At 54.9% G+C, this 12,731-nt stretch overlaps 1 protein-coding gene across 1 annotated transcript in view; it reads left to right on the top strand.

Moving 5' to 3' along the window:
- Positions 1-518: 518 nt before the first annotated feature.
- The window catches only part of TRPV1 (transient receptor potential cation channel subfamily V member 1), a 32,556-nt gene continuing 20,343 nt past the window's right edge, over positions 519-12,731 (top strand). The window contains exons 1-7 of the mRNA XM_060081399.1: positions 519-805; positions 9,065-9,383; positions 10,139-10,293; positions 10,368-10,520; positions 10,898-11,038; positions 11,184-11,482; positions 12,347-12,526. Coding sequence (XP_059937382.1) covers positions 9,097-9,383; positions 10,139-10,293; positions 10,368-10,520; positions 10,898-11,038; positions 11,184-11,482; positions 12,347-12,526 — 1,215 coding nt within the window. The 5' untranslated portion in view covers positions 519-805; positions 9,065-9,096. The remainder of the gene's footprint in view (positions 806-9,064; positions 9,384-10,138; positions 10,294-10,367; positions 10,521-10,897; positions 11,039-11,183; positions 11,483-12,346; positions 12,527-12,731) is intronic.

Below are 12,731 nucleotides of genomic sequence, written 5' to 3' on the forward strand. Positions count from 1 at the left end.
TGGCTCCCGGTTTGTGCCTGTTACAGGGAGCCCCACCCTGTAAGTGTCAGAGAGAGCCTAGCAGGTCTTCCTCCTTATCCATCCTCCAGCCTCCTGGAGGGCAGAGACCACCCTATTCACCCTACCCACCGCTCTGGGTTCGCAAAGTGCACAGTGGGCCTCAGGAAAGAGGGTGGGTCACACCTGACCGCTTCTCAGGCATGATTAGATGAACAGGCCACATCTTTGAAAATGAGATGTTCTTGGTATAGAGATGCTCATTGCGTGACTCATGAACATTAAGGAAATCTTGTTTTTTTCATCAGAAAACAATTAGTCACCACCTCGAGCTAATGGCCGGATACAGTTCAGTAGTCAGCAGTCAGCAGATGTGAGCTGAAATAATGAGGAGATGTACAACCCCCCAGACCTGCCTGGAGACTCACCAGCTCACAGAGCTCATTCACATCCACATCCTTGCTAATCCCCAGCAAAGCCCCTGAAAGCAGGCCGGGTAGGTGCTCTCACCTGTTTTGTGGATGAAGAAGCAGGCCCGGAGCTTCAGCTACCGCCCAAGTTCATGCAGCTGGCGTCTGACACAGCTGGGCCTCTTCACTCCTGCTTCCATTCTCTGCCTGCACCCCGCCAACCACTTCTCACTCTGTTCTGGTCCCTCTCTCTGGGTCCCAGCTCTGCAGGGCAGGGCTCAGCCGTGGGGTGCCGAGTGGATGTCGGCTCCCTCCCCAGCTCAGATGGCCAGCGCATCTGCTTCTGCAGCACACGGACCCCTCCCACAGAGCCCTCCCCTCCACGGGAGCTGACTCATGTGAGTACCCGTGACACTAGTGCACAGACCAAATGCGAAAAGGAAAGTAGTTTTCTTCCAGGTTTGCTGTTTTCCATCTGAATCTTGGACCCCTGAAGCCATTTAAAATTTGGGAGGCAAGACGCATAAATCAGGACAAGATTTAGAAATCTCAGTGTAAGATTTAGAAAGCTCAAGACAAGACTAGTAATGTTGTCACTGTCCTTGGCAGGGGGGCGGGTGTTACGGGCACCTGCGGTCATGCCTTCACCAGTCTCCATGGGGCTGGGTCTAGCACGGCCTGCTTCCCACCAGGTTCCTCCCAGAGTTGGCAGGATGAGTGTTCCCGACTTTGGTAATCAGCCTTTTTCAGCACATGGCAGTTTGCTGGTTTCTAGCTGTGCCAGAAACTTTGGCTTCCAATCTGAGAAGAACCCAGGTGGATGAAAAAAATCTATTAGGCTCCCATTGCCAGGGTCAGTGTGCCCCATGGTAGTAACACAGAGAGAGAGAGAGAGACCTGTGACCATTATTGACGTTAGCAGTTTTAGCCTAGGTCACACCAGACTGGGGCCCAACCACCTGCTGTGAGACCTCCAGCACTTTCCCGTGCTGCCTCTGGTACCCGTCAGAGCTTGGAGGGAGTGCCCCCTCCCAGAAGTCATCATTAAAACATGATCTACTTACAAGGAGTTTTAATGGGCACATCATTACATAGATCCAAGAACACAGAGTTTCAAGTTACGACCCAGAAACCACACTGATGGTGGTGAGGCCCAGCCCTGAGGTCCCGTCCCAACACTGTTTTCTGAACTTTAGTAGAACCACTCAGGGCAGGTGCTGTTCAGATAAAGCCGGGCCAGCGTGCACCTTTGGGGAAGGCACGGAGCTAGGCTTGGAGAAGGGAAACGGAGGGCGCCAGAGCCTGTGTCGCCCAGGAGCCATTAAAATCTGCAAAGCCGGGTACAAACATCAGAGAAGTTAAAGCTCAATACAAATTTTAGGAAACTCCAGCTGAGACTAGTACAGTTGTCACTGTTCTTGGGCAGGTTACATAGCCTGTCTTCTCTTCATTTCCTCATCTGTAAAGTGGGAACAAAATTGTACTCACCTCGGGAAGCTTTGCAAGGGTCCAATGAGATAGTGCCTCTAAAGTGCTTATCCCAGAACCTGGCACTCTGTCTGCCATTACTGTTGTCATTGCGATCAAATGTACCCAGGAAGGCATCGTTTGGAGGAGGTGGGATTTGAATGATAGAATCTCATCATCCATAGGTCTCACCTGCCACTCGGGCCGTAACGGTGGGTTGAGTGGGGTGGATGCTGGGCAGAGGGAGGGCAGGGGAAAAGCGTGGAGGCAGGCACCGTGGGTGTGGCTGGGGAGGAGGTGTGTCTAGGTGACAGGAGGAGGTGGGCCACGGTGGGAGAGGGGACCGGAGATGTGGGCTCAGGGTGCCAGGTGGAGGGGTGGGGCCTTGATTGGTAAGGGGGTCACGATCAGGGCAATGTTCTAGGACTATGGACTGGGAGGTGGCAGGCTGGGAAGCCTAGACTGGGAAAAGGAGGCACTTCTGGGGCTTCTGGTGGGAACTGTCTGCCAGCTGCCGAGAGGGATGGACGTGAGCCACAGAAACAGCCCAGACGGCGAGGACAGGGAAGAAGAGGGCAGAGAGGACAAAGCATGCCGGACTTGGTGACCAGAAGAAAGTTGGTGCCTTTATAGGCAGGGGTGTTGAGGGGAGGGAATGTGGGGGGAAGAGGGGTCCATCTTGGGATGTGCTGAGGGGAAGGGGTTTGCGGTGTTTACCTGGAGATTCTGGGAGGCAGGGATGGAGCCCAGGGGAGAGGGCAGGGCTGGACGCCCGGGTGAAGGAGTCGCTGGCTTGGGAATGTCAGATGGGTTCTTGGAGGGGTGAAGGTCTCAGAGAGGGGAAGGAGGAGGTAAGGGTCCCGAGGAGCACCTGTGTGGAGGGGAAAGGCTTGGCGAGGAGAGGCAGCCAAGCAGACCAACATGGAGCTGTCGGGGAAGGAGGAGAAGGGCCAGGATTTCCCCTGCAGCCCTCGGAGCATGTGCGGTACCAGGTAGACTCTGGGATGTTGTCAGCCCCAATGGCTCTCTTACAAAGGGGACACATTTAGTGACATGTGTTGTCCTCACCAGAGGCAAAAATCACCTTGGAGGCTAAGGGGACGGTCCTGGTGGAGAAGTGTGTGACCCACCACTTTGCTGGACATTGCTCCTGGGCTGGCCGGTTCTCTCAGTGCCTTTCTCAGATGTCTCACCCGCTGTGCCCGGGGGCAGCTCAGGGCTGAGACCCTGGCCTGGCCCAGGCAGTGTGTGAGCCAGGGGCTGTGCCTGACCCAGTGTCTGCATGGCACTGTCTCCATACCGAGGTGTATTTAATGCTATTCAACTGTACACTTAAAAATGCTTAAAAAAGTAACTTCTAAGTTATAGGTATTTTACCACAATTTCCAAAAAAAAAAAAAAAAAGAATGAATTCCAAGTTCCATTTTTTCAAAAATTAATTTTTATTGGATTATAGCTGATTTACAATGTCATGTTAGTTTCTGCAGTACGGCAAAGTGAATCAGCTATACATATACATATATCCCCTCTTTTTTAGATTCTATTCCCATGTAGGCCATTACAGAGTATTGAGTAGAGTTCCCTGCACTATACAGCAGGTTCTTAGTCATTCCAAAATTTCATTTTATTTTATTTTTTATTTTTGTTTTGGCTGTGCAGCATGTGGGATCTTAGTTCCCTGACCAGGGTTCTAAGCCGAGCCCCCTGCAGTGGAAGCTCAGAGTCTTAACCACCGGACCGCCAGGGAAGTCCCCCAAGTTTCATTTTAATTGAAGCATTTTAGCTTCAATTTAAGGCACATATCAAATGGCACACATATGAAAAGGTGTGCAAGCAGAGGACATGGTATGGCGTGGTGGAATGGGCCCAGCTTCCTGGCCCAACCAGCAGTGTGACTTGGGCAATCATCTAATTGCTAGATGTCACAGATTTCTCATCTGTAAAATGGCTACGACAGTCTCTACCCTCCCACTGTGCAGGATTGTTGCGTGGCCTAGGAGAGTGGGTGGTGAAAGCTTTTTGTAAACTGTAGAAAGGCATGCCGGATCCATGTGGTGTCTGCACTTCAGTGTCTGACTCAAGGGTCAGAGCTTGTAAGTTACTCCAGGCAGGGCTACAGTGGGCCTTTCTGGCATGTGGCTGCTCTTTTCAGGCTGTGTCTGACCCGCAGCTTATTGGAGTCCTATTGAGTTCCCAGGGGCAGCTGCTAGGTCAGCTTCTCAGGCATTTTGGGCGACAGCCTGTATGCACACCTGGAAAGACTTTGAGACTTTTCTCAACCAGTTTCCGGGAGGGAATGAAGCCTTATTGGGAGTGATGGAATAACTTTTCTTTTGTTCCTTTAGGATCATACTAGGAGGCGTTAGAAAATAAACCCTCATCATTTTCTGTGTTCTGCGGTTCCGTGAGGAATCCCCATTGAGAAAGGCCAGAACTGGCCGATGAAGAAGTGCCCCCACCATCATCCCTGCCCCAGATTTGGGCACACAGGGAATGAGAGGCCCCAGAGAGCCAGGCACTTGTCCCAGGTCACACAGAGTTGGTGCAAAGGCAGCACTCAAAACCAGGAGGTCCCTTATTGCCAGGCCAGGATTGCATGATGGGTGACACGACCCTTCCCATTCCTTCTGCATTTTGAAAATGGAGCAGTGCTCCATTTACATCTCTGGTTGTGAAAGTGCATTTGTTGAGCTGTTTCCCCAGACCAGCCTGTCTGCAAGAGTGGTGGGTTTGGGAGGCCGGAGCAGCGCCCTTCTTCCTTGAGAGCTGAGGTCACCAGCTCTGGCTGGTTCTGGGCTGCGTGTGGCTAATTGCATTGTGGCCCTGGCACGGTTGGAGGAAGGACAGCAGCTAAGTGGTTTCTGAAAAAAAAAGGGCAAAAATGATGGGAAAGACTTTGGGATCCTCTGGGAATCGGAGCCGCAGCAACAGCAGCTGCTACCATTGCTGGAAACGTTTTCCTTGAGTGCCAGAGCGCGCCCACAGCCCATCCCTGTCAGTGCGGAGCAGCCGCAGCCCGGGGAGGGGCCGTGGACCCTCACGGAGGGAGGCAGGGGAGGCACCTCTTCTCCCCACAGCAGCTCAACTCTCCCTTCGAGTGGAACGGCCTTCGAGCTCGCCGCGCCTGCTGGCTCTGGGGTGTGCCTGCGTCTAGCTGGTGAGTCCCTTTTGTAGTTGGATGTTTGCTTTTAGAAACATCTAAAAGCGTTTGACAGCATACTGAGCTGTCAAAAGCTGGGGTATGCCTCTTCCCAGCTGTGTGACTACGGGCTGTTCAGCTAGCCTCTCGGCGCCTCACTTACCCCATCTGAAACCTGGGGATGATAACAGTGGCTTCCTCAAAGCCCATGGTGAGTCAGTCTTAAGTGGTGCCGGAGTCGTGGGGCACATATCCTAGCTAATCGTGAGCACTTGGTAAGTGATAGTGGAGGTTGCTGTTATCACTGTGTATTATCTGCACCCGAGGCATCCTGGGGTGAAGAAGCTTTGGCTGCTGCAAAGGCCAGCGGTTTGTGGTTGGAGGATTTGGTGCATAGTCCTCTCTGGAGTGAGGGAGCGCTGGGCCAGCAGGCAGGAGCCCTGGGTCCTTGTCTAGCCTCCACTCTCTGTTTTTGGCTCTTCATCCACGGGTTGCAAACCCAGCTCTCCATCCCTCTTTAGGAGATGCTTAGTAGGAGACGAGAATGATCAAGGCCAGGTGCTGGACCAGCTCCCAAAAGCCTGAACGGAAGCCAGATGCAGATGGATGCTTTGGGCAGAGAGGGGAGGAGGAGAGCTGTATCCCAGGATGTCTCACCTGGACTGGGGAGAGGGGAAGGGAGGCCTCTCCCAGGTGATGGGCAGTGTCCTTCCTGGCTCTAGAGTTGAGAAAGACCCAGAGGCCAAACCAGGCCTTTGCTGGGCAGAGTCTTTTCTCAAGACCATCCTTTAGTCGAGATTGGTGAATTTGTGAATCTTATGTAAAACAGAAGCACCATCTCCTTCCGACACCCCAAATCGCAGTTGGAAATTCCCCCATCTCTATAGAATGTTTGGCTCTGACAGGTGCATTGCCATGGGGTGCACGTGCTGGGCACACCTCAGGCCCGGCAGTGCAGACCATCTTGTCCCTGTTCACCCCCCCACCCCCAGCCTAGAGCAAATGGCCTCTTAGTCCCTGTCCCTCCCTCTGTCCTGGGAGAAGCTTGGTTTCCAGTAGGGAATCAGGTACAGGGCCTGCAGGGCAGATTCAGGGTTTGTTGACTGACTGACTGATAGCACTGTGTGGGCTGCTTCATGCTTACTGAGTTTGGTTAGATTTGGACCAGTCAGAGAATGAGGCAAAGCTTCAAGAAAGAACAGCACTGAAAGGTTTGTTGAGGCTCCTGCTAATAGGTGCTCTCTTGTCGGGCTGTTAAGAGCTGCTAGTTGGGAAGCAGGTTTATTTTTGGTTTTGCAGCCAGCCTTATCCAGAGGGAGACATTCCTGGGAGAGCCAGGCCTGGCATATGGCCTGGACCTGATTTGTGTTTGTTGTGGGGTTTTGAGCTTCCTGGGATGCTTGTTTTGAGCAGGAGGGTGCTACAGGTTTGGGGCTTCTGAATGAAAGGGCATTGTCCCCACCTGCCTGGCCCCAGGGCTGGGAGGGCCTGGTCTGATTGGCCCCCAGCTCTTGGTGTGAGGTCTGGGGCTGATTTACATGACTGAGAAAGAGCCCTGAGCCTTCCGGTGGGGTGGTAGAGTGCTAGAGAGGCTCAGGGGCCAGGCTGCCTGGGATCAAATCCAGGTTCCACCTTTTACTAACTGTGTGACCTCCGGTAAGTAATATAATTGCTCTGTGCCTCAGTTTCCTCATCTGTAAAATATTTCCCTCTTAGAGATGTGAGAATAAGGTGAGTGAATGCCTGTAAAGTGTTAGAACAGTGTTTTCCTTTGCACAGCATGGGCTCAAACACATCAATTCTTCTCATTCTCATTAGCCTCCCGTACCTTTTTTTTTTTTTTTTTTTTGGTACGCGGGCCTTTCACTACTGCGGCCTCTCCCGTTGCGGAGCACAGGCTCCGGATGCACAGGCTCAGCAGCCATGGCTCACGGGCCCAGCCGCTCTGCGGCATGTGGGATCTTCCCAGACTGGGGCACGAACCCGTGTCCCCTGCATCGGCAGGCGGACTCTCAACCACTGCGCCACCAGGGAAGCCCTCCCGTGCCTTTTAATCACCAATACGATCCCCATCCTATGAACAGGCCTTGATGGGAAGCTTCTCATGGCTTCCTGCCATCTGAGCAATAACGTCCACATCTTGTTCCTTGGTGTTCAGGGCTGACAGCCATCTCGTTCTGACCCCACTGACTTCCTCTTCATCAGCTACTCTGGGGATCTCCATCCTCTTCCCTAGTCCCAGCCCAGCCTTGTTCCACTTCCAGGCCCAGCTCATCTGTCACCTCCTCTACGAAGACTTCTTCAGCACCCCGGCCCTGCTGTGGTTCCCCTGCCCCAGCCAGCACCTGGTTTCTGTCTCCGATGGGGTCCCAGTCCTCTCTGTGCCCCCAACACAGGGCTGGGCACCCAGTAGCGTCAGCGGATGGGTGTTGAATGATGGGATGCACACATGGGTGTTGGTTGGAAGTGGGGCTTTCTGTGGCTGGCCATACTTCCTGCAGCAGGGTTTCCACCTAATGGATGAATCAGAGAAAGACTCAGGCCCTCCTGAATGCAGAACAACAGGCAGGAGTGGAAACGAGCCTGTAGTCATCGTCTGTCCTATTCACAGGATGCGAAATGGTAAGGCTGCCTCTTTTTCTGCGTGGATCTGGGCATCAGATCATAGTCGAGTTATTGTCACAGCCCAGCCACATGCTCTGAGTTTTCACTGCCTGAACTTTCACTTGAACATGCAGGCTTGAGAAGCCTCCCATTCCTTCAGTGGCTGTTTTCTGGAATCCAGCCACTGCCGGAACATGAATCTCTCTAACTTCCTATGGAAATGCGAGCCAGAAGGGTCTGTATCTGATCTCACTCCTTTCCCAGCACAGCTTTTTTTTTCGTAAAGACATGGATCTGGCTAGTGCCCTGCCCAGGTGGAGTTCACAGGGCAGGATGCAGAGATAACGGTGAAGCATAGAAATTGCTAGACTGCATGGTGGACGGTGCTAAGAGGGCTGTGAGGAGGGTTGAAATGAGCTGGGCCCCTCTGGAGGGGGAGGGGAGCAGCACGATCAACGCAGGGATTAGGGGACGTGGAGGAAGTGGCATCAGTGGGGAGGTGGCATCTGAGTGGTGGTGCGGTTTGGATAAGAGGAGGAGGAGGAAAAAGCACCCCATGTGGAGGCACTGTGGAGGCCAAGGTCCCTGAGATGTGGGGCAGCGCTGGGTACCAGGGAGTGATGATGCCCAGTCGGGAGGGGAAGAGTAGGAAAAGCCGTTAAGAAAGAGTGGAAAACAGTATCAACACAAGTTTACAGCCATAGGTGCTGGCACCAGCTGCCAGTGTAACTCCAGGTGTTCAGGCCTAGAAGGCCCACCGACACTGAATCACTTAAAGTCTAAAAGTTCAGGGCCAGGATGCTTGAAATATACTAGTTTCACAAAGATGACAAAAAGTGCAAAAAATCCCCTGCAAACTCAACAGTTGCAGCAGCCAGGTCGAAGAGCAAAGGCAAGAGAGTGCATGGCTGATGGGGGACGACACACAGCACCCAAGGGCCCATGCAGCGTGGAGTGTGAGTGCCGGTCTCTGCCAGCCACCTTGCTCCTGGGGACGCAGACTGCTCGGCTCTTTGGGGCTGAGCCATCCTCATCACTGAGTTCCTCCCCAAATGCACAGCCAGAGATTAGCCTCTCCTCCTGTTTCCCTTATTCTGATTTTGGAGGGAGGCAGACCAGTGGTTATCATCCCTACTCTGCAGACAAGGCAACTGAGGCCCAGAGAAGAGGAGTGATCCATCCATCCTGATGGTTCCATGCTGCAGGCTCATTCATCCCTGGAGGCTGTTGGCCATGCGGCTGCTAGGCCTGCTCCCCCTGAGGCCTCTGGGGTGGGAGGTACAACACCCCTGAAAGCTTCCTTTCTGGAAGGCTGGGGGCAGGAGCTGTTGGACTTCTGGGCTTGGGCTGTCCTGTTTCACAGGGGCCTTTGCAACAAGGGCAGTGGGGGCTAGGGTCATGCAGCCCTCCAGCTGGGAACAAACCCGATCTTGGTGGCTGCCCGCAGGCCACCTCTGAGGCCACAGAGGATCTGGCAGGATGAAGAAATGGGGGAGCTCAGACTTACGGGAATCTCAGGACCTGTGTCAAGAGGACTCCTGCCCAGAGCCCCTAGATGGAGACCCTAACTCCAGGCCAGCTCCAGCCAAGCCCCACAGCTTCCCTGCGGCCAAGGGCCACAGCCGGCTCTTTGGAAAGGGTGATTCGGAGGACACATCCCTCATGGACTGCTCTTATGAGGAAGGTCAGCTGGCATCCTGCCCGGCCATCACAGTCAGCCCTGTTGTCACCGTCCAGAGGCCTGGGGATGGTCCCACCTGTGCCAGGTAAGCTGCATCTGGAGCTCAGCCTCCCTCTCCACCAGGAGCCTAACTGGCCCAGCTGGCTGAGGCCCCAGCCATGGAGACACAATGTGATACTCGAGTTTATGGGCTGAAGGCCATAGAGCTAGGGAGCTGGGGGGCCTCCAGAGGTCTCCTGGTCCAGCGTCTGTACTCATAGGACCTTCGGGACATGTGGCCACACATGCTGGCATATATGCAGATCCTAGCTGCTGGCTGATCTCTGGGTCCAGGCTTAGAATGCTCACCAGCCCTAATCCTGAGGACTTTAAGTTGGAAGGCTCAAGCGCAGGATGCTTTTAGACAGAGTACAAAACAGTTCCAGTGAGAGTCCACCAGGCCTCCCACCTCCTCCGAAGCAGGACAGGGACTGCACAGGGCTGGATGACTGCTGTGGCCCTGTGAGGATGCTTTTTCACTTAGCAGAGGCCAGCCAAACCCCTGCCCTCCATCCCCTCCAGGCTCCCCCAGCCTCTGAGCAGGCAGAGAAGTGAGTGGCCTGGGTATTGGAGGAAGTGGAGGCTGCAGAGACTTTCTAGATGATGCCTACACACAGGGTGGGTACAGAACAGAACTCGCACCCCACTGTTCCCTGTTGCAGCCTGGACTGAGCGGTGGGTTTTGTATCATGTTTTTTCCCCTTTTGGTTTGCCTCGGGGTTTAGTTGTGCTCCCTGACAGGCTCTGAAGGCCTCAGGGCTGAGACCAGAGTATGAGACGAAGGTGTTTTCTGGTCCATAGGCAGCCATCCCAGGACTCTGCTGCCGAGAACCTCAAGCTCTATGACCGCAGGAAGATCTTCGAAGCAGTTGCTCAGAATGACTGTGAAGAGCTGGAGAGCCTGCTGCTCTTTCTGAAGAAGAGCAAGAAGCATCTCACGGACAGCGAATTCAAAGGTGGCCCGGAAGCCGCCAGGTGCCGGGAGTGGCCCCGCCGTGCTGCCTGCTCTGACCCCCACTTTGTCTTGCAGACCCGGACACAGGGAAGACCTGCCTGCTGAAAGCCATGCTCAACCTGCACAATGGGCAGAACGACACCATCCCCCTTCTCCTGGAGATCGCCCGGCAGACGGACAGCCTGAAGGAGCTGGTCAACGCCAGCTACACAGACAGCTACTACAAGGGTGAGGGAGGCCCGGGCCGGCATGGCTCTGCCCACAAGTTTGCCTGGAGCCAGGGGGGCACCGTCACGCCCGGGAAAGGCTCTGAGCTTCTTACTCCCTGTCCAGCCACTGAGTCGGGATCTCCTGGTCCTGGGGGTCCCTGCACCTTCCCCCACCCGCCATGGCTTGGTCCTCCTTACACTTGGGCCATTTTGATTCCTTCAGCTCCCAGTCTGGTGTTGCCTGTCTGGGGGTCTCTCCTCCTGCCTCAGGGCCTCCTTGGGCCTCCTTTGGTGGGGGGTCATACCGCATGTTCTGCCCACGGCCACTCCTGGCACCCGCCCGGGCAGCCCCCACAGGACTACGAGCACAAAGCCAACAGCACGCGTCCTCCACAGGCCAGACGGCACTGCACATTGCCATCGAGAGACGGAACATGGCACTGGTGACCCTCCTGGTGGAGAACGGGGCCGACGTCCAGGCCGCGGCCAATGGGGACTTCTTTAAGAAAACCAAAGGGCGGCCAGGCTTCTATTTTGGTGGGGAGACCACGCGGTAGACACTTGGCTTTTTGATGATTGCTAAGGGGAGGTTTGAGGTGGAGACGGGGGGAGTTGGAGGCTGGGTGGTGCAAGGGCCAGTCTCTTCCTGGGGAAGCCCACTGCTTGCCTGTGTTGGCTGCAGGTGAGCTGCCCCTCTCCCTGGCTGCGTGCACCAACCAGCTGGGCACCGTGAAGTTCCTGCTGCAGAACTCCTGGCAGTCGGCCGACATCAGTGCCAGGGACTCGGTGGGCAACACTGTGCTGCACGCGCTGGTGGAGGTGGCTGACAACACGGCCGACAACACCAAGTTTGTGACGAGCATGTACAATGAGATTCTGATCCTGGGGGCCAGACTGCACCCTGCGCTGAAGCTGGAGGAGCTCACCAACAAGAAGGGGCTGACGCCGTTGGCTCTGGCCGCCAGGAGTGGGAAGATCGGGGTAGGGAGGGGGCATCATGCCCGAGCACGGGGTGCTGTGGGAGGGGCCTGCCTACCTTCCTAAGCTTCTGACATCGCCACTGCGCAGAGCCCTGGTGCTGCCCCACCAGCCTGTAGAGGGAGGGCAGGGGGCATCAGAGTCAGCCGGGGGCATTGTGAGATGCCGAGCAGAATTCTTCAGCTCACACGTGGCCGTTTCTGATTTCCAACTCTGAGCATCACCGACAAGACACAGAATGGGGGTGGGGCGCTGGAGTCTGGGGATGGGGGTGGGTTGAGCTGAGGGTGAAATGGAAAGAGAAGCTGTTGGTGTTTTTTCATGGAAGATAGGACTTTTGGGTGATATGGGGTCCTAATGGGGTGGGGCAGGCCCAAGCCTGTGGATGATGTCAGGCCATGGAAGGCTGAAGGTGGGGCTGGGCAATTGGGAACTGGAGAGGAAGGGGCTTCTCAGTACCAGAGGATTCTGGGAACTTGACTCTGTTCATACTGAGTCTCTTAGGATGAGAACATTGGTTTTATAAACTTTATAAACTTGGTTTTATTTCTTGGATTTTATTTCCTTCTGGCTTGAGGTTTTCTAGAGTGGACCACTGCAGTCCTTCACTGTGAGGTGGGAGAAATGGGGGGCCAGGTGTGATCAGGTGATGGGTCCGATGTGGCTGCAGTTGGGGTCTGAGGCAGTGGGAAGTTGATCTTGATGGTGGTCAGGAGGCTGCTAGACGGGGGCGGGGCTCTCCTGGGCCTTGGGTGGGGTCTCCAATGGGCTGGGAAGCAGAATTATTCTTGGAGCAGAGCTGGTAGGGATGCAGCCTGTGCAGGGCCCCAGCCTGGCCTCTAACAGGCTCTTGTATCCCTGCGGCAGGTCCTGGCCTATATTCTCCAGAGGGAGATCCAGGAGCCCGAGTGCAGGCACCTGTCCAGGAAGTTCACCGAGTGGGCCTACGGGCCCGTGCACTCCTCACTGTACGACCTGTCCTGCATCGACACCTGTGAGAAGAACTCAGTGCTGGAGGTGATTGCCTACAGCAGCAGTGAGACGCCTGTGAGTGGGCTGAGGCTGGGACCCAGCCAGGAAGGGCTTTGGGTCTCACTGCACCCCAGCCCCTACTCCCACTCCCTAATCTGGCTCTGCCTGTCCTCCCATCAATGGAAACCTGCTACCCAGGGCCTATGCCCCGCGGTCTCATCTCCCCATTCATTCCCACTGAATTTCTTCCTGCATCATACAGTCAATATATGATAATATT

Source organism: Mesoplodon densirostris, chromosome 18 (assembly GCF_025265405.1).
Source record: "Mesoplodon densirostris isolate mMesDen1 chromosome 18, mMesDen1 primary haplotype, whole genome shotgun sequence".
NCBI classification, from domain to species: Eukaryota; Metazoa; Chordata; class Mammalia; order Artiodactyla; family Ziphiidae; genus Mesoplodon; species Mesoplodon densirostris.